The sequence below is a fragment of the Coturnix japonica genome, chromosome 8, assembly GCF_054131305.1.
Source record: "Coturnix japonica strain WE chromosome 8, WE-NBRP24, whole genome shotgun sequence".
In the NCBI taxonomy this organism is placed as follows: Eukaryota; Metazoa; Chordata; class Aves; order Galliformes; family Phasianidae; genus Coturnix; species Coturnix japonica.
In genome coordinates, this window is record NC_140670.1 from 22,135,446 (window position 1) to 22,153,587 (window position 18,142).

At 44.6% G+C, this 18,142-nt stretch overlaps 1 protein-coding gene across 3 annotated transcripts in view; it reads left to right on the forward strand.

Annotated features, from left to right (window-relative positions):
* Window positions 1–18,142, forward strand: part of SUFU (SUFU negative regulator of hedgehog signaling) — an 81,149-nt gene that overhangs the window by 39,781 nt on the left and 23,226 nt on the right. For 2 of the 3 annotated variants that reach the window (XM_015866980.3, XM_032445329.2), the window contains exons 6-9: window positions 1,233–1,305; window positions 5,280–5,436; window positions 6,917–7,028; window positions 17,539–17,673. In XM_015866980.3, the coding sequence (XP_015722466.1) occupies window positions 1,233–1,305; window positions 5,280–5,436; window positions 6,917–7,028; window positions 17,539–17,673 (477 nt within the window). The remainder of the gene's footprint in view (window positions 1–1,232; window positions 1,306–5,279; window positions 5,437–6,916; window positions 7,029–17,538; window positions 17,674–18,142) is intronic. The other variant, XM_015866981.3, reaches the window with a different exon arrangement.

The following is an 18,142-nucleotide window of genomic DNA, read 5'->3' on the forward strand; positions in this document are numbered from 1 at the left end:
TAAAGATATTAGGGAAAATGAATTTTGAATACGTATGCTCTCAGTGCGCTGCCACAATGGGCTGTAATTGATTGATGATTTGGAGGAGTCCAGCCTTTGCTGCTGGATTTCTTAAACTTGAACTTCTCCCACTTAGGTACAAGTGCAGATAATTTGTGCAAACACTTGAGAGAATTTGTCCAGCTGCAAACTTTGTTTCTGGGACCCCAAAGCAATAAACAGTCTGTAGCTCCCTTAACTCCTATGTCAATATAGACATAGCACCCTTCTCCCCAGTCTGTTCTCATATTGGCTTTTTGGCTTTTGTGCTGTGCTGCAAGCACCTTTCCAAGGATAAAGTGAAGTCCAGAAATGTGCCAGGTTCAAAGACAAAGCTGAAAGCTGCTCATATGAAGTCAGGGTGAAAGACTCTTGCATCCTAGTGAGGAACTGAAACAGGTGGCTCTTCTGCAGTTAACAACTTCCGAAGTGATGTGAAAAAGAGTAGATATCGATGCATCTGAAAAACATACAAAATGTTAACTTTTATTGGTCTGACTACAAGTGTTTTTGGAGATGGTAACACAGACAGGGCCAGAGGAGGGGGCTTTTGACTGCAGTGACAGAGTATCTAATGGGAAAAAAAGCACCAAACATTTATACGGTGATTTCAAAAGACTTCAAGTGAGAAGTGCAATCTGAGGCTGATTTCTACAGCCTATGTGCAGTGTGACCCTAAATAAAGTCTCTGTGTAGTTCATCTTCACAGTAAGCTGTTTTCTATCACCTTTGTTGGGAAACATCTTTTCTGACTTTCATTGTTAATGAAAACAAAGATTTCCCTGAAACATCCAAGTATTCAGACAAAATGTCTATTGTGAGATATTCATCAGAGCATGTAAGAAGCTTTTTATGGTACTGAACGTGCTTGCTGATCTCAGCAAAAAATGAGATTCCATTGGGAATCCTGCTGCATCTTTAAATATGTAATAGAGGTATAAATCTTGACCCGATGCCATGCTCATCCTTCATATGCTTAAACTGCACCAGACTTCTCAGTCCCATTTCAGTTACCTATAAAACACAGCTCAGTCTTGTGTGAGTAAGTATATCTACGCAAGGGGCAGATTATGGCAGACCCAGCTGTGTTGCAAGACTTGGTGGTGCCAAACACTAGGCAGGTAACAGGTCACTGAGGTTTTTCATTATCAGCACAAGTCCTTGTTTGTTTCATTACCTTTCTTTCTTTGTAGAGCTGGAGGCCCTTGGCTGATAACAGACATGCGAAGAGGAGAAACAATATTTGAAATTGACCCGCATCTGCAAGTATGTCTTTAGTTAATAAAATAGAGAAATAACATTCAGAAAAATTTAAAATCATTTAAGTATTTTTTTTCCCCATAACCAATGTGACAGTGTAAGTCATTCCTGTAGGATGTCATGTGAGACCAAATAGTATGAATCTGAGAAATAATGGCAAGCTGTAAGTATTTCTTGCTGCTGTTAGTAATACATGCAGGAGGATATACTCAACCCTCTCCATCAGAGCTCAGTTTAATTTCTGAAGTTAAAAGATAGGAATAAGACTTTTCTAGAGGGATTACTGTCCCATGGCATACCTCTGGTTCTTATGTCTGGGAGGCAGTACCGCATCCCTTCAGCAGAGATGTGGTACTGCAGTATGGGATCCCTGGGCAAATCCAGTGTGGTTCTGATCTTGTTTCAGAGAATCACTGAGTGTTCCTTTTAACTGAGAACTTATGGCTTAGCCTGGTAGGGCATGTGCATATGTGCACGTTTTGTACAAGCTCTCGTGTTTGCTTCTGGTCTGTGTGTCTGTATCTCATTACCCTCCATTGCCTCACAGCATCTTTTATTTTGAAAGCTTAGGAAGGAAACCAAATTCTACTTTTACTGTTCTTAAGGTTTTGTTCATCTAAAATAATAACCCCAATTCGAGAGAGAAAAAAGTGTTCCATAAATGTCCCACAGCGTGGGAGTGAACACAACTGCAAGTCCTATAAAGTTTTAGGGCTTTTCACAGTGTTGCCTGTGTGTCCTCTCCCCTCCTGGAGGGTGTTGTCTGTTCTCCACAACACTGGTGATTCCTGACGATAACAGGGGTTTCTTCAATTTACTGTAAATGAGTAGTAGCTCAGCTTACTGGAATGTGAGTCAGCCAAGACAAGTTAAGGCACATGAAGAGTGCTTCTGCCTCACAGTGTGTCCTGCCACCAACGGCTGCTGTGTCTGTGGTCTTTCCGGACTTCCTCACATTAAGACATTCCTGTTTTCTGTTCTCTCTTGCCCCTCCAACAATGAATGTGTGCAGGTGTGTGTGCTGCTCCTTCCTGCTAGTCTCCTGCAGAAGCTTAAAACCTGTGTGGGGCTGCAGTCAGCCCTCACCGTGCATCTCCTGTTCTGCATTAGTGGACAAGGAATAACATGTCATTCATTCACCTGGCATTTTAGTGGTGGGTGGGGGATTATAGGGGGTGTGAAAGCAGAGAGAAAATTGTTGGATTGCTTGGAGCAGGAGTGCATGTTGGGCAGCCCAGGGAGTGGGTATAGAGCTTGTTTTGAGGCTGCATTGTTTCTTGTGGGAACTGTTGAGGCTTAACCCCAGCCCTGGCAGCAGCAGCTGTACTTTCTGTTCGAAGTTGCCGAGAATGGATCCCAGTTAAGATGTCATCCTGGGATGTCAGCAATTAACACTGTGGCAGTGCTGGCTGTTCTCTGTGCAGTCAGGCTTTCCTGTAGGTCACTCTCATTTCCCTGGCACTGCTGTCACACCATCCCTGTTGGTCCCCAGCTCCGTGCTGATGTGCTGTTCTAGCAGATATCTCAGAAGAGAATAAAGCTGATTTGAATTTCCTGAGTTGCGGTTGCTGCTCTGCGGGTCACACTGCAGTGCTCTGGCTCATTTAGAAAGGGATCAATGACTTAGAAGAGCCTCAGAGCATCCCTCCCACATGCTGAGAGGAAAATGGGACAGAAACATCCTTTCTTTGAGGAAGGAAAAAGCTGAACCTCCTTTGCCCTAGGCTCCTCCTGCTCTGCTTTGCTGCCCTTTCATGGGAGGAGGAGCAGCCCCTCACCCATGCACAGCTTTACTGGCTAAGGATGGGGTGAAGTTACTAAAACCAACTGAACTGTTGGGCTTTTCTTGTTTTGATTTGTTTTTCTGTTGGTTTGTTTTTGTTTGTTTGTTTTTTTCCTCCCCTGGACATGCATGTTTGCAAACACAAGCATGCAAATCAGGCTACCTTAGGCCAGCTTGTTTCCATCAGATCCCCTTGATCTCCCAGGGATGCCAATAGAGCAGCTCTTCTTTCCCTGAGGAAGTGCTCTGGAAGCCAGCTGAGATGCAGACAAAGGGCTGCACCCCTCTCCCCTCCCCACAGCTCTGTGCCTGGAGTGGGGCCTCCAGCTGTGGGGATGAAGCAGCACATCCCATAGATTCTCCATCCGGATGCAGTCCTCAGGGCCCTTTCTCTCCCTGCTCGGGGCCAGTTTGGTGGCTCTCCCATGCTTTCTCAATGAGTGGGATGAAAAACAACTGTGCTGACAAGCTGAACCTCTCCATGCTGACTGCTTTGGGTCGTCACAGAGCTCCCTAAAGAGCCACATGGTAAATCTTGCATGGAGCGTCATTAGCATATGTAGCATCAAGATGTATTTCTTTTTCACAGCTTCTATTTCTGGGCAAAACAACAAATTTTCTGTTTAGGATATAACAAAAGAAAATCCCAGCAGATGCATAGTTTGTCACATTTTCCTATTACTTTTTCAGGGAAGCTACTTTCCTGTGACGCCAGAGGAAGGTCCCAGGGAGTAGCTTTCTCTGGGGGAGAGAATCAGAAGGAGGCAGTCTCTTGAATGCTTAAATGTAAGCCAGAACAGCTGTGGTCTTACCCCAAGCTGCAAGTTTCTGCCTCCCTTTTGAGGCCAGAGAGCCAGTGTAGGAAGGTGACCAAGTTTTAAAGAAGTCAGGAAGGGGCAGGGGTGCATGGAGGAGGGTGGGACAGCAGCCAGGTGGATTCCATCATTTTAAACTGCAGCACAACCACACCCCAAGTGTTATGCTTATCTTTGAGCTGCTCAAATCCTTTCCCGAATGGTCACAAGAACAAGTAAAGCTCTTTATAGAGTACAGCAGATAGAACTGGGCAAGGGGAGGAGTGTATGTGGGTTTTAGTATGGAAACTGCTTCTCGAGGAACAGATCTTGCAAAGCACTGAATGCTCCCACGGTCTCTTGACACTAGTGGCAAGGTCAAAGCAGAGGCCAGGAATAATGATCTGCTCCTGTTGTGTAACACAGCTCCGCTCTGCCCTCAGATCTAAAGAGTTTCTGTCCTGCAAGCAGTGGGTCTTATCGCATGTTTGGGGCTGACCCAGATGTATGTAGTGAAATGGAGATCACTGAATGGAACTAGAAGTGACATTCCTGCAAACTGTGAAAAGGAGCCTGATTTGTTCAGTGCCAGTGGAGAGGTACCAGCGTTCTGAGCAGCCCTAAGTTTGTTCAGCTCAACATTACCCCCTTGTGGGAAATAGGTGGAAAATCAAAGTAACAGCAGTTCCCATTAGCAGGTAGGTGTCCTCTGGCTGAAGCTTGGAGTGCAGTCTTGCTGGCAACAGATGCGGGTGTCCTTGAAAAAAAGGTGCGGTGTCTGAGAGCATCCAGCTGCTTGTTGATGTGTGACACCAAACGGTGGTTACGTGCTTGGAAAGTATTTTGCCAAGAGCTCTGACACTTGCATACAGATCAGTATCTCCTTGCACGTTCGTCCTCAGCTGAACATCCCAGTGCGTTAAAAAAGCAGTGGTTGTACAAGCAGTCTGCAAATGGTCATTTGTGAATGAGAGATCACTCTATGCACTTCTTACTGGGGGCTCCTTGGAAAGGGATCTTTGTTACAGTTACTCAGGGGTTTGTTATTGGTGGCAGGTAGACTGCTAAGTTGTGCTGCAAGTAGGAGAATGTAAGTGCTTTGAGTTGTTGTTATAAACTGGAGTTAACACTGAAAGAAGCAACCCTATATACCTCAGGTCTCTCATTTCCACCTCTCACCTGTCTTCTGCCTGTGAGCACCAAGCAGTGAAGCGCTGAGGAAAGGACAGAAGCTCAGCCCAGTCTGTCCTGGTTTGTTTCAGTTCAGATGTGCTCCTGATTTGACTTGCTGTGCAGTCATACTTAGCTGGTACATCAAAACATGGATGGATGGAGCTAGGCTGGGTTTCAGCTCAGGGTCAAGCCACATCCAAAAAAGTTGTGTGGTTTTGGATCTTTTCAAGCAGGAGAGGGTCGACAAAGGGATTGAGACAGACGGCTCAAACCTAAGCGGAGTGAGTGCCAAATGTGCCTGGGATGATCTCAGCCGGCCCCCTGAGGATGACGAGGACAGCAGGAGCATTTGCATCGGAACCCAGCCGCGGCGGCTCTCTGGGAAAGGTAAGAGGTCCTGGGCCGCGGCACTGCCTTGGCTTTTGGGTGCTGATGAGTCTGGGCAGTGCCATGGGGTTCCTAGCAAACAGCACACGTGCTAGAAGGCGCGATATGCCTCAGAGGAACAAAATGAAATTTTGGTGTGGCTTCTTTAAGAAGGGTAGGAGATAGAGAAGGAAATCCTTGTTTTTTTCAACGTGTCCTTCAGGTTTGAGGCTGTTTCTCATCTAAATCTGCAAAGTTAAACTGAGCACTGGGTGAAACCAGGGCTGTAAACACCTGCAAGGTGATGCAATTGCATTTTCCTAGGCTGTGTTTCCTTTTTAATGCAGCCACTTCTGGGGCGGTACATTGGACTGACATTGCATGTTGCTGTGGCTGAACTCAAGTGATTCTTGCAAATATGGAACTCTGGAAAGAAGAAGTTGAGTACAGTGGAGTTCCCCTTTTGCAGCGAGGTGCCATGTCAGGGTACAGATGTCATGGACATTAAGCATGCTTGAAATTATTCATGCTAACTTTCAAATGGGTGAAGTAATAACACGTGAGGGCTTGAGATTTCTTGGAATGAATGATGTGTTCCATAGGAATTATATTTGTTTTAAGTCCATAATAAAAAAAAGTAATAATAAAAATAGCAACCTCTAAGTGTATATGTATATACGGTTCTGTCTGGCCTCTGTGGAAATATTTTGAACTACACTGGATTTAAAAAGACTAGACAATATTGGCCCTGCAGATGGAAAGCCCAAGACAGATATAAATGATGATATTTGTATGTCATGTCCTTTAAGAGATTTTGAAATCATTTTAATATCGTTTTCTCCCCTCAGTCATCAAAAAAGAAGGGGAAATTTCTAAGCAAATTAAGGAAGCATCCCCTTAAAATATTTGGCCACTTGACATTGTAGGAAAATGAAAAAGTGAGGACACTGCATCTGCACTGCGTAATTCGCAGTTTATTTTCAATGTGAGCTTGGGGATGAACTTTATCCGCATAAAAGGTTTTTCTTTTTATGAATTTGGTAGTAAATGAATCAACAGATTTTTCAAAACCAATTGCAAAAACTCCAGGACCTTCTTGCACTTGTTTAGTAAAGGAGTGAGCTCCCACGATGCCTAATGGGAAAAGTGGCTTCCAGCACAAAGGCTGGATATGTCAGAAGGTTCTGCAAGAGCCGCAGTAACAGTAAACACTTCCTTTATGAAAGCATACAAATCTACTCAGAATTTCTACATCGGGGGGCATAGTACCAGAGGTTCCAGTTCTTGCCTGACATAACATTGCAGTTCAGGGAATTCAAGCTGACTTTAAGTGGAATAACTTAAAGGTGCAGGAAGTGCTGTTATAAATTCACCCTTAGTATCTCTTTATTTCTTCCTGAAGGATTTAGATGAAATAGACCTTTTGAGAAGAGCTGGCGTCTCCTTGTGTTTGTGATGTTTCTGGGGACTCTGAGTCACATTAAAAAAATTCTCTTTGCAGATACGGAGCAAATCAGGGAGACTCTGCGAAGAGGGCTGGAGATTAACAGCAAACCTGTTCTACCTCCAATAAATGCACAAAGACAGAATGGGTTGAACCATGACCGAGCACCGTAAGTGCATTCTTCAGTGATGGGAGGGTATAAGAGCACAACGTGGAATGCTAAGTTAAAGCTGGCTGAGAAAAGGCTTGTCAGGAAGGGAAAGCTAATAGCAAATGCTTACAAAGTCCAAAGACAGAGGAGGAAGAGTTGTTCAAGGTGGGTTAATGGGCTACTACTCAGGAGGGGAGATTTTGAGAGGAATTTTGCACAGACTTGTTAATATGGAGTGGCTCTGACAGCGCCTTTTAGGATTTGTTACTCATGGTGTACAGTGTTGGAAATCAGGCACAACTAAGCCATATAAAACTACTTTTTCATATGGTGTTGTGGTATCCAGAGCTACATGGCACAGGTGAGCATTTGCTGATTCTGCATGTGCATTTTCTGTCAGAGTTCATAATTAGAAACCTTTTGGTTAAAATGTTGATTATTTTTTTTCTAAAATCATCTTTGATCTTGCTGAGAAGGCAGGTACTGATATTAATTGATGCCAGTATCACCCTGATGTCTTACAGTCTATAGACTAACAGGTGAGTAAAGTAGGACAAAATGGGTCTGTAGATCTGTCCTCATTCATATATTTAGGCTTCAGTAAGTCTATAGGAGGTTACCTGTGGTTTCAAGCCATCTGCAGTATCTGCACTTCAGTCTTACGGGTTATTTTCCCTTCAGTCTTAGGCTTATTTAATTTACTAGTTGAATCTCTTCCATCAATTGTAACTTTTTCATCTAAGTGGTAGAGAAAAGCATATATCTTTGCACTCTCTCATCTTGGTATTTCCTTTGGTTACCTAGTCTCCTATGAAAACTGTGTTCCAAGAGTAAAGATAGTCATGAAATCAGTTCTTTGCTATAGTGCTATGCAGCATCCTGCTCCATTTCAATTCCATTTTCATTCCTAACTCAAAATATTCCTTGAATAGAACTCTGATGTCCTTTCTTGTTTCATTTTCTGGATGACCTCTCATTTATGTTTGTGTGTGAGTATTTCTGATTTACCTGGTACACCAGGGGAAGCATTAAGTTAACTGCTGATGCTGTGTACTAATAAGTAAGATGATATATTGGTGCTGATTTAAAAAAAAAGGAAAAAAAAAACACACCAAAGTCTCTGGTGGCTTTATTACTGCTTTAGGAATAACCTTATTTCTTATATATAGTAATTATATGGAGTCTGATCCTGACCTGACTCAGATTCTGAGTATAGTGTCTTATGTGAAGGTGGGTCTCATTGAACCATTGGTGGGTCCCATTGGCCCTTCTGAAGAAACGAAATGACGCCATCTGATTTGTAAGCATCACACCCAGCCTCAGAGGGCTGTAAAGTATTGAGCTGGATTTCTCACAGATGCTGGACTCTGCATTCCCAGGTACAGCTTTCTGTTTGCAGTGGCTGGGGGAGACCGGAAACATTTGGGTGCTTACCAGGTCAGGGAGGCAGGTGATGGGTAAGCTGCAATGCTGAGTGGTAGTCATTGCTTAGATAAGAAGGCTGTACATTATCCAAGATATGATAAGCACAGATACACTCAAAACAGAGTGCTGAAATGTTAAGGTGGAGCACACAGATATTTACCTGAGTTTTCAACTGCACTGAGATGGAGAGGAAGGCAGGTAAAAGTCAGAGATTTGTATCCTTGGTTAGTACCCTTTGTAGTAAAGTTGTCTTATTCGTAGCGGCTGAACACCCATCCTCCCTGAAACCCAAATAGCAGGAGTGGCTGGTTCCCTGTGTTTGTTTCCTAAAAGATCAATGCATTACTCTGAGGTCTATGGATACTGCTGAAGAAGCTGCTAGCTAGCCTGTTTCCCAATAATAGCAAAGCAGTTAACAAAAGAGAGATATCAGACTACTGCACATTCTGCCAGTGTCACTGGTGATAGTTATCATCTGAGTGATGGAGGAAATCTCAATTCAAAGAGCAGTGTGTCTTCATATCTCCTTCCTCCATTTTTACCCACTGCTTTGAGAGGAGTTTGGAAAGCATCCTTTTCAACTTCTGCAGTGTTTCTTCCTTTCCAGTTCATGTAATGGATACAACAGGACTTGTTTGATGCACTGAGAGTATTGTAGTACATGAAGCTCTTACGAAGTCTGAGCCTTTTTTAATATGCTTTCTCAGCATGTCTTAAGCATTTGAGCAAGGTTGGACAACCTGCCCCTTTAGTACATGAGCGTGGTCCAAAGTCTCTCAGCTCCTACTGCTGCAGAGATATAGCATAGGAATTCAGTTTTTGCATGCAGTAGTATATCTGCATCCACATTCCCTGTAGGTATGTGCAGTAGCAAAGGCTGAGGCATTAAACCCAGTGTATGTATGGTAATTTCACAGGACTTCACAGGCACCTGAGGTGGACAACTCTGCCCATGGATCTAGTCCTTCTTATACAAGAATCTGTACAAGGTACCTTGCTTTCGGGCCTGTTAGGGCTGGTTCTCAGTTCTGCCCTTCACAAGTCATCTAGCTATTGAGCTTCAATTCTAAGTCTATAAAATGAGACTAATAACAATGTCATCTTCTTGAGGCACCACCAGGATAAATATGTTAACGATTACGAGGTGCTGGCTGATGGGAACCAGGCTTGTGTGTAATCATATCCTGCACTGTACACTCCAGACCATAAAATATCAAAGCCATGGTTCGTTGCAAGGGTCCTGTGAATAACTGGTGCGTTAGGGGCTCCTCAGGAACTTGACAGAAACACTCTGTTGGGGCATGGCAAAGTGTTCCAAATCTACTTTCCATAGGGAGCACTGCAGAGCGCTGGCCATCAAATTTGCACTCAGCTGACATTAGGATGTTAAAGCCTGACATAGACTTTAATGGCTTTGTGCAGGAGAGGAATTTGCTGTTTATTTATCATAGATTTGCAGCCACTGACTGCTTTCCTGGTAGCAATCTCCCCTTTCTCTTCTCCGGCCCTTACCACCCACACACAATAATCTGTCAAGGCTTAGAGTAGGCAACGTATTCCACATTCAGTGTTACTAAATGCATCAGAACACTCCAACTTTTGAATGTTTATTTGTATGAAATGTTGGGATCCAGATGCCATCAGCATTGCCCAGCTTCGTGTTGTTACAGTTTTCAGTGCTTATGCAAAATCCTCACATTGTTTAGTTGCAGATAGGGCTCGATTCAGTGTTCTGGCTCCAGCAAAGCACACACTTAAATGCTAAGCATGCATATTACCAATTGCTTGCTGTCCCAGAGTCCTAAAAAAAGTTCCTTTGAGAAAAAAGCTGGTTTCTGTCAAAACCCTTTTGGGCAGCTGTAGTACTTTGATTCATTAGTGTTATTACTGTAGACTGTGTAGCCATTTTTCTGCTATGGATATGAATAAAGGCACTCTTAATGCTTCAAACTGCATCAGACATCTGTTTCTCAAAATGACTGTTAGCTCAGTTCATAAGCAGCCATTAAATCAGTTTGTATGCATTTAAGGAAAAAAAAAAAACCAACAAAAACTAAATTAATCTTTGGAAACATGTCTAATCATTTTGACCATAGGTAACATAATACTCTTGATTACGCCTTGGAAAAATTAGGCGTGTATGAATACAAATGTACCCTACAGTAGAACGTAATTCATTTCTTATGACCCATCGGCTTGGTAGGTGCAGCTCAGGCAGACAGGAAGGCGAGGCTCCCCATCTCCTTAACTGCAGATTCACCATGGTTGGATGCTGAGCTGTTCCATTCAGATGTCAGACTAAACACTGCTGCTGAGGCCTCCATTGGCTGGAGGCTCCAGATGTCAAAGATCAGTGACACTTGTTGAGTCTCGCTTATTTTGCTGTTTAATTTCTTAATGTTGTAAACTTTGGAGCTGTCTTTCCTGTGGGGTGGGCAAGTAGTAGCCCTGCTTCACAGATGAGGACAGAGGAATTAATTTGCCACAGTTACTGTGAGAGCCAGGGTGGGGAAAGGGGAGTTCTTGACCTTTTCCACCCCTCAAGGGTCCCCTTGATCACGCAGCACTGCTGAAAGCGATGTTTTTCTGCCCCTTGGCTGACTCAGTCTTACTGCTCCTGTCAGCTGAGGCTGGAATAGAAACCCAGAGCTAGCAAGCTGCATTACTGCATGAGCTGAAGCTAAAATTATCAGTAATTGCTACACTTCATTGTTCTAGGTTTCAAGTAATGCCCACGCACATCCCCAGTGTCTCAAGGTGAGGTTTGATAGCAGGAAGAGGTCCCCAGGGCTGTGTTACTTGGACAAAATGCAAGGCTGAACCAAAATCTGTCTGCTGTTTGTCACCCTCCCTTTCCTCGAGAAGGATAAAGTAGCATGGTTCAACTTGTGCATGGTTCCTGTGTTTCGAGCTGGGATTTATTTCCCAAGGAGTGGGACGCTGGTTCCCTGGCCACTCATGCACAGTGGTCGTTTGTCCAGGAGCCCACAGCAGGTGCCCCAAAGGCCTCAAATCCCATCTGTGTTTGATTTCCAAGCAGAGAAACAGGCAGAGTCTAGGGATCCCCGAACATATGGTAGCTCTGCCCGTGTGCTAATTCCATCCAGCCCTGAACAATTTCCAGCTGTGTAGGGAAATGAAGGCAGGCTCCTGGCAAATGGAGCAGGGAACAAGCCTCTGGCAGGTGGGTCTGTTGGGGCTGTCCTGGCTGTGACCTTCTGCTGCAGGACACCCCCACCATCCCAGGTTGTTGCCTTGCCTTTGTGGGAAGTTGTGTCACTTACAGAAATCCTCCTAAAATCACTCCTGGTGATTTCAGTTACTTGCCATGGTGTAGGATCAGGTTTGAGGCATGTGAATGAGAGTGCAAGCTTGTGGGACTGGAGTCCTCTCTATGTGTAGTCCATTTGACTGGTAAAGAGGACACCCTGATTGCTGCTTTTGTTAAGTGCTGTTAATGCAAATCAACAAGCTCAATTTGAGTAACATTTCTGAGGAAATTCTTAGGGTGGTATCAAGGCATAGGATTTGCTTTGAGGCAAGTGTGCACTTTGCTTCTCCCAGTTGCACTAGGTTTTGCTTGCTGCTTTCTTTGGGCGGAGGGGAGCTGTTGTCTGTGTAGCTGGTTTCCTGTCTTCAGTTCTTGGAGGCAAAGTTTTACATAAAGGAGAGCATTTCAGCATTCTCTGAAAATGTCTTGTTTTGGCTAGACTTTCTGATTCTGCAACCACTAAGCAGTAAGTTTCCAACCCAGGCCTGCTTATTTAGGCATGCTCCCTCATGGAGACACATTCAGTGGTGTCTTGCTTAAGTAAGGAATGCTGAATGGGGGGAGGCAGTGTGCTTTAGGGAGTGTCTCTCAGCATGAGCCTGAGTGCTGGGTGACAAGCCTGCAAACTAGGAAAGCAAATGTCTGGAAAACCAGTGTCAGTAGAAGTGCAGAGTGGTCACCGTGCTAATAATTTTGCACTTTTACATAGTTTTCCTCAGATGAGAATCAAAAAGTGCTCTGCAAACACTGACTTAATCCTTGCAACACTCCTACGTGGAAAATCGTCTCAGTTTTACAGATGGGGAACCTGCTGCATAAAAGGGTGGTTTGAGTCTTCAGACTGCCAGTGACACAGCCTAAATCTTTTAATCCTAGTTCAGCTGTAGGTCTGGAACAGTCCAGCCCCTGCAAGCACCGGCACTAATAACTATGCAGCTTTCCAAAGGGGCAAGAAGATTGTTGGTGTTGGCGTTGGCGTTGTCCTTGGAGCCTTTCTGCATCAGGAAACTCATACAGAACCTCTTCACCATCCGGTTGAACCAGGATGATGAGCCTCCAGGTTGGAACGCTGAAGCGGGCCTCGTTTCAGCATGACCACAGCAGGATCCATGCAGCAGCCTCCTCGCTGGTTCTGCACTTGCCTCTGTGCCTCTATGACGTGTCCCAGAACACCACGTGCCAAGATGCTCTGGGCTCTTTCCCACAACTGCTGGTTTGTCCTTCAGGGGAAACTGTGGGAAAGACACTGGAAGATTGCCGGCACTTAAGTGATCTTTGACCGTATCTTCATTAGAGAGTGAGGAATTTTGAAATAGCCCCAGTTGGGAAGGAAAAAGGGAAAAGAAAAAGTGGGGCAGCCTTTCTCTTGCAGCTGTGTAAACCTGCTCTGATTGGCTGCATTTGCTAAGTCATGGCACTGATGCTTGTACCAGGAAGGAGGGATCAGTGATGTAAGTCAGGTTAGTGATGTAAGTCAGGTTAGGGATGTGGTGGGCAGGGCACCCACCATCACAAGGCACTGCCATGGGCAATTTCTAAGAGTCTGTCCTTCATGATGTCAGTACCTGGGTAATGGCTTGGAAATGCAGAGAAACTGTGTTCCGTGTAGGTGATGGAGCTTGGAAGGGAACTGTGACCTCAGTAACAGATCTGTGAGATCAAACACCCTGATCAAAAAGCAGGATGTGAATGCAAGAGTAAATAAACCTTTCTTAATCCGATCAACCTGGTTATTCTGGAATCCCATAAAATAACTGCCATTGGGACTGCTTGAGAAGAGGTTGCCATAAACATGACATACAAGGAGGGGACATCCAAACTTTGCGCAACCTGGTGATTGCATTGGCGGTTTTCCAGGATCCCCCAAGGGCTGCTGCTAATTGGCATAAAATTAAGCAGATTGCAGCTACTCTCATCTTTAATACAAAGAGAAGGCCCCCGGGAGGCTACAGGTTGCAGCGTGTGGCTGCTTCCATCATGGAGCACAGCGCGTGGGGATGTCGGGCTCCTCGGGCTCTTTCTCCCTGTTGAGGGAAGTCTGGGGAGGCTGCAGTCCACAGTGGAGCCCTTTGCAACAGCTTGACCACCCCTCTTTCAAAAACAGTGCTTTCAAAGTAAAATATGGCTTTGATGAAGCTCGTGAACCGTTAATCAGCATTCACAGGATTAAGAAAATAATATTAATAATGTCCTCCTCTCCTCCGCCCAGAAGCAGACTACTGGTAGAAACTGAAGCTGGAAAAAATAGTTGAAAGTCAGCTAAAGTCACCTTGGTAACTGCAGCAATACACTTGCCCAGAATAGGAGACATCAAACCCAACTACAAACAGCTTTAAAGAAACAAAAAGAATGTAATCATCTAAAGAATTAATCTGACAACTGCCCACATTTACACCTCCCACAAGCTCCCAATCAGAGGGAAATGCGCTTTAATCTCCCCCAGCCCCCCTCGAGTTTCACAAAACACTGGATGAGCAGTCCTTAAACTGGGACATTTCCGGCGTGCTGCTTCCATTTAAATCTACTGCCTTTCCGAATGCAGCAGCCCGAGCTGTTGCAGACTTGTTTTTTCTGGACAGTGGGAAACGTGATTTTTTTGTGGGGGTTGGATGAAGTATTAAATCTGGAATAGACAAAGTTTGCAGCGTTTTACGTGATAGTCAGCTAGAGCTTAGTCATAACAAATAAAACTCCACCGGTTTCTGCTGCTGGTTTATTTGGTGATGGGGTGGAGGAAGCGAGGGCTGATGGGTAGCTGGCAGTCATAAAACCAGAGATGTTAGTGTTAGAAAGCGAACTTATTCTAAATTTTCTTCTACGTCTGAAAAGTACAAGCTGTGGATGGCAGGGTGTGTTATGGTGCGAACTTCTCATTGACAACACCCTAGACATCCTAGTGACCCTCTGTCTGGACTGTCACCCTTCAGAAGAGTAAGTACAAGGATTTCTGTTCCCAGTGGGAGGATATTAACAGGTCTTTTAAGAGTTGCTTCACGTGTTGCAGAGGTAAAAGTCACATCTGCTTTGTGGCTTTCCTCAAGCACCTTGTGCCTGGGCATCTCCAAGCATATTGCAAAGCTGGAGGATGCACCTTGAGGTGCTTAGTCCACCACATGGCCAGCAGTGCCCACCCACACAAAGCTCTTGCTTAGAAACATACAGCTTAGATAGAAAGTGGCAGCGTTCTGCTATTGGAGTTTCACCCTCAACCTCAAATAGCTGAAATTACGTGAGCCCCACAAGAAACACTGAAACCGTGACTATCTCGGAAAAGTTTCATGGAAAGGATTAATTATTTCATGTCATTCAAAGTATAAACTACCATTTTGCTTCACTCCTTCACCTTTTTGACAGGAGGGCTGGTTACTTATTAATGTGAAGTCATAATTATTGACAGCCTTAAAGTCATGACAGTTCCGTTTGATAGTTATACATTAGTCAACATCTTCTCTCGAGTGTATAATGACAAACAGCATTTGCTGTTCCTAATAAGATTTAGAAAGCTTCGCCCCTTTTCTCCAGAATATTGTCGTCATTGCTATTATTGCATTAAGAACCGGAGGCTGTTTCCCCTCAGGACTGCAGCCCCATTGTGCTCGCAGCTGTCCTGGCTCATGTGGTGGAAACTGAAAAGCCCACCTTCATTTCATGGGGTTTGGAGGCTGCGGTTGCTGGGATCTGCCCTCTGGCAGCGTGTCCTTCCAAAACATGGGCCTGCAGCACCAGTTGTGGGACGCAGGGGTGGGAGACATGCCTGGCACACGTGAGTGATGCAGGTGAGAAGGGGACAATCTCCTGTCTGCAGCATTAACATTGCTGTGAAACTCATGGTCTGCTCCAGGCTGCATAAACTCTGGAGCTGCATTTAACGAGTGCGAGCTTATAGCCTGCTTGAAAACCATGCGTTGCTAATGGCTGACCCTTTTGGTAGGGATTGATAAATGAATGATTGGAAGCAGTAGACCACAGGCTGACTTTCCCACAGTTCACTTGTGTATATAAGATCTGATAAGGAAGTTCAGGCAAAGCTTACCTTAAGGTCAACTGATCATTAATCAACAGTGCACTTCTCAGGTAATCAGCCTGCAAAATGCTGGCCCACCTCTGTTCTTTGAAGACCCCACCTACAAAGAGCTGTAAAATGTTTGCCCAAGTAGATTAAACACAACTTTAAGTGCCACCTATGGACTACAAAGCATGTTGTGTCTTTGCTTCAGGGTTAACCCACCCGACTGACACTTGGCTGACTGGCAGACCATCAACCCACTCTGTGCATAGACTGTTATCCTGACCTACTGTGTCCTTGCTGCGTCTGTTACTCTTTGTGTGTGGCTAAGGCACAACATGAAGCACATTTCATCTTGCAGGGAGACGAGCTGTACTACTCTGGTTTGTTTTCTCTGCATGTTTCCAGCCTGGGCATGCAGGGTATTTGCAGGCCTTCCTGAGATTGAGGCTGAGCCTGTACCTTTGTATTAGAGTGAGCAGCTCAGCGGCCTGAATGCAAAGCTCTCCTAGGCCTGGGTGACAGGGTAGAGGCAACAGACTGAGCTGCTTTGGAAGCTGTTCTGAACCGTATTGCTGTGTGTGTAGTTGATGGAAGTAGTTTTGAGACAACACCCAAAGGTAAAGTCAAGTAGAGGTGTGATGGGTCGTGAGGGCTTGTGAGGGTCAAGCTGCTTCTTTACATTTTTTTCCAGATGTATGTTCAAGATGGCTCAGCTTGGGTGGAGGAGGGATCTGAGCATGTTTTCACAGTGTTCCCAAATGCAAGATACTCAGCCTGGTAGTGCTGTTTGGTTTTTAATGTGACAAAACAGAACCACATTGCAATATGGCATCTTTCTGCCAGCTCCCTGCTTTCCCTGTCCTCCTCTTTTGGTGATTCTGCAGTATAGAAATTATCTAAACTTAATATAAGTCTTATTTCTATTAATTACACCAAGCAACAAAAATATAAATCACGTGTCAGACTCATCACATCAGTTCATGTCATCCTCAGAAACTCTGAACTCTATGTCCTTCCTTCTTTGTTCTGGACTATCATGTAACTGCTCTTTGAACACATAAAGTGTTTATGGTCAAGTATTTTGAGATAGATACACCTGCTCGATTACCTGGAGGATTCTATCTGGCAAAGTTCCTAATTGTGTACCAACATAACCTTTACTCGTGGCTTCACCACATGCTGGCCTTGCAGAAATGAAAAAATAAAACATAAATAGGAAAGCAAAGCTGCATTGCTTTAAAACAGCCCCACTTCAAGGAGAAGGCAAACCGTGTGTGTCCTGCTCGTTACAAGCAGAATCAGTCTTTGGCTGTTGCACTTGATGCAGGTGGATACAGAGTTCTCAAAACCTTCCAGCTGAGCTGTGGAAAGAAGTAATTTGGTTGTAATTGTAGGGATGCCTCAGACCTGAAAGATATTCCAGGCCACTCTTTCCTGCAGGTCACTGCCTAAAATATCCTGAAAACATAGCAAAAGGGGGCGGGACTGCATACCTGCTAATGTTTCTAAGCTATTTTGTAGTGGTTTGAACATTAGAGAGTGTAGGTTTACTGCAGTTCTTCCCAGAAATTCTATTTCTTGTGTGCCGGGGAGGAACGCAGCATGTGTCTTGGCCAGTTCTGGTCCTAGGTCATCAAACTGAGGCAGCACATACTGGGACTGATAGTCTGTGGGAAGCTGAGTCCATGAAGGGGTGAGAACTCAGCTGTGTCTTCATAACAGTTTGGTCCTGTGTTCCTCAGTATTGACACGGTCGATCTGAATCACAGCAGAAACAGCACACAGCTCTAGGATCCTAAGTGTGCATGTTTTGTCTCTTTTAGAAGCCGGAAGGACAGTTTAGAAAGCGAGAGCTCAGCAGCTATCATTCCTCATGAGCTAATCCGCACGAGACAGCTGGAAAGCGTACACCTGAAGTTTAACCAGGAGTCTGGAGCGCTGATCCCCCTCTGTCTAAGGTGAGTGAGGCCATCCTTCCTTCTTCTCAGCTTCTGCAGCTTTTGCCTTGTGGCACTGTTTCACCATACAGACACGCATGCAATGGTTCTTTAAAGGCCAGAGCTGAATTAATTTTGCCAAAACACATTGGAAACAGATGATTCTTTGCATGTGTGTTCATCATGGTAAGGCTGTTCCTCATTCTTTTTTTCTGTCCTCCAGTGTATTTTAGTGTACTGAAACAGGACAGGGTTAGTCTGCCTTTATTATTAATAGTCCAATGCTGGCAACTCTGATAAAGAAGGGATGTCTTATCATATTCTGTCAAACAAATCCCTTGAGTTGTTAACTATGGCTTATAAACTCAGACACAGATATTTGTGCAAAGCCTGTTTGCAGTCAGTTTATGCATGCAAGTGTGTTTTCTACTCAAATTTTGTCACTTGCATGAGTGAGGAACAGCACATTGTGTGTGTACCCTGTGCATTA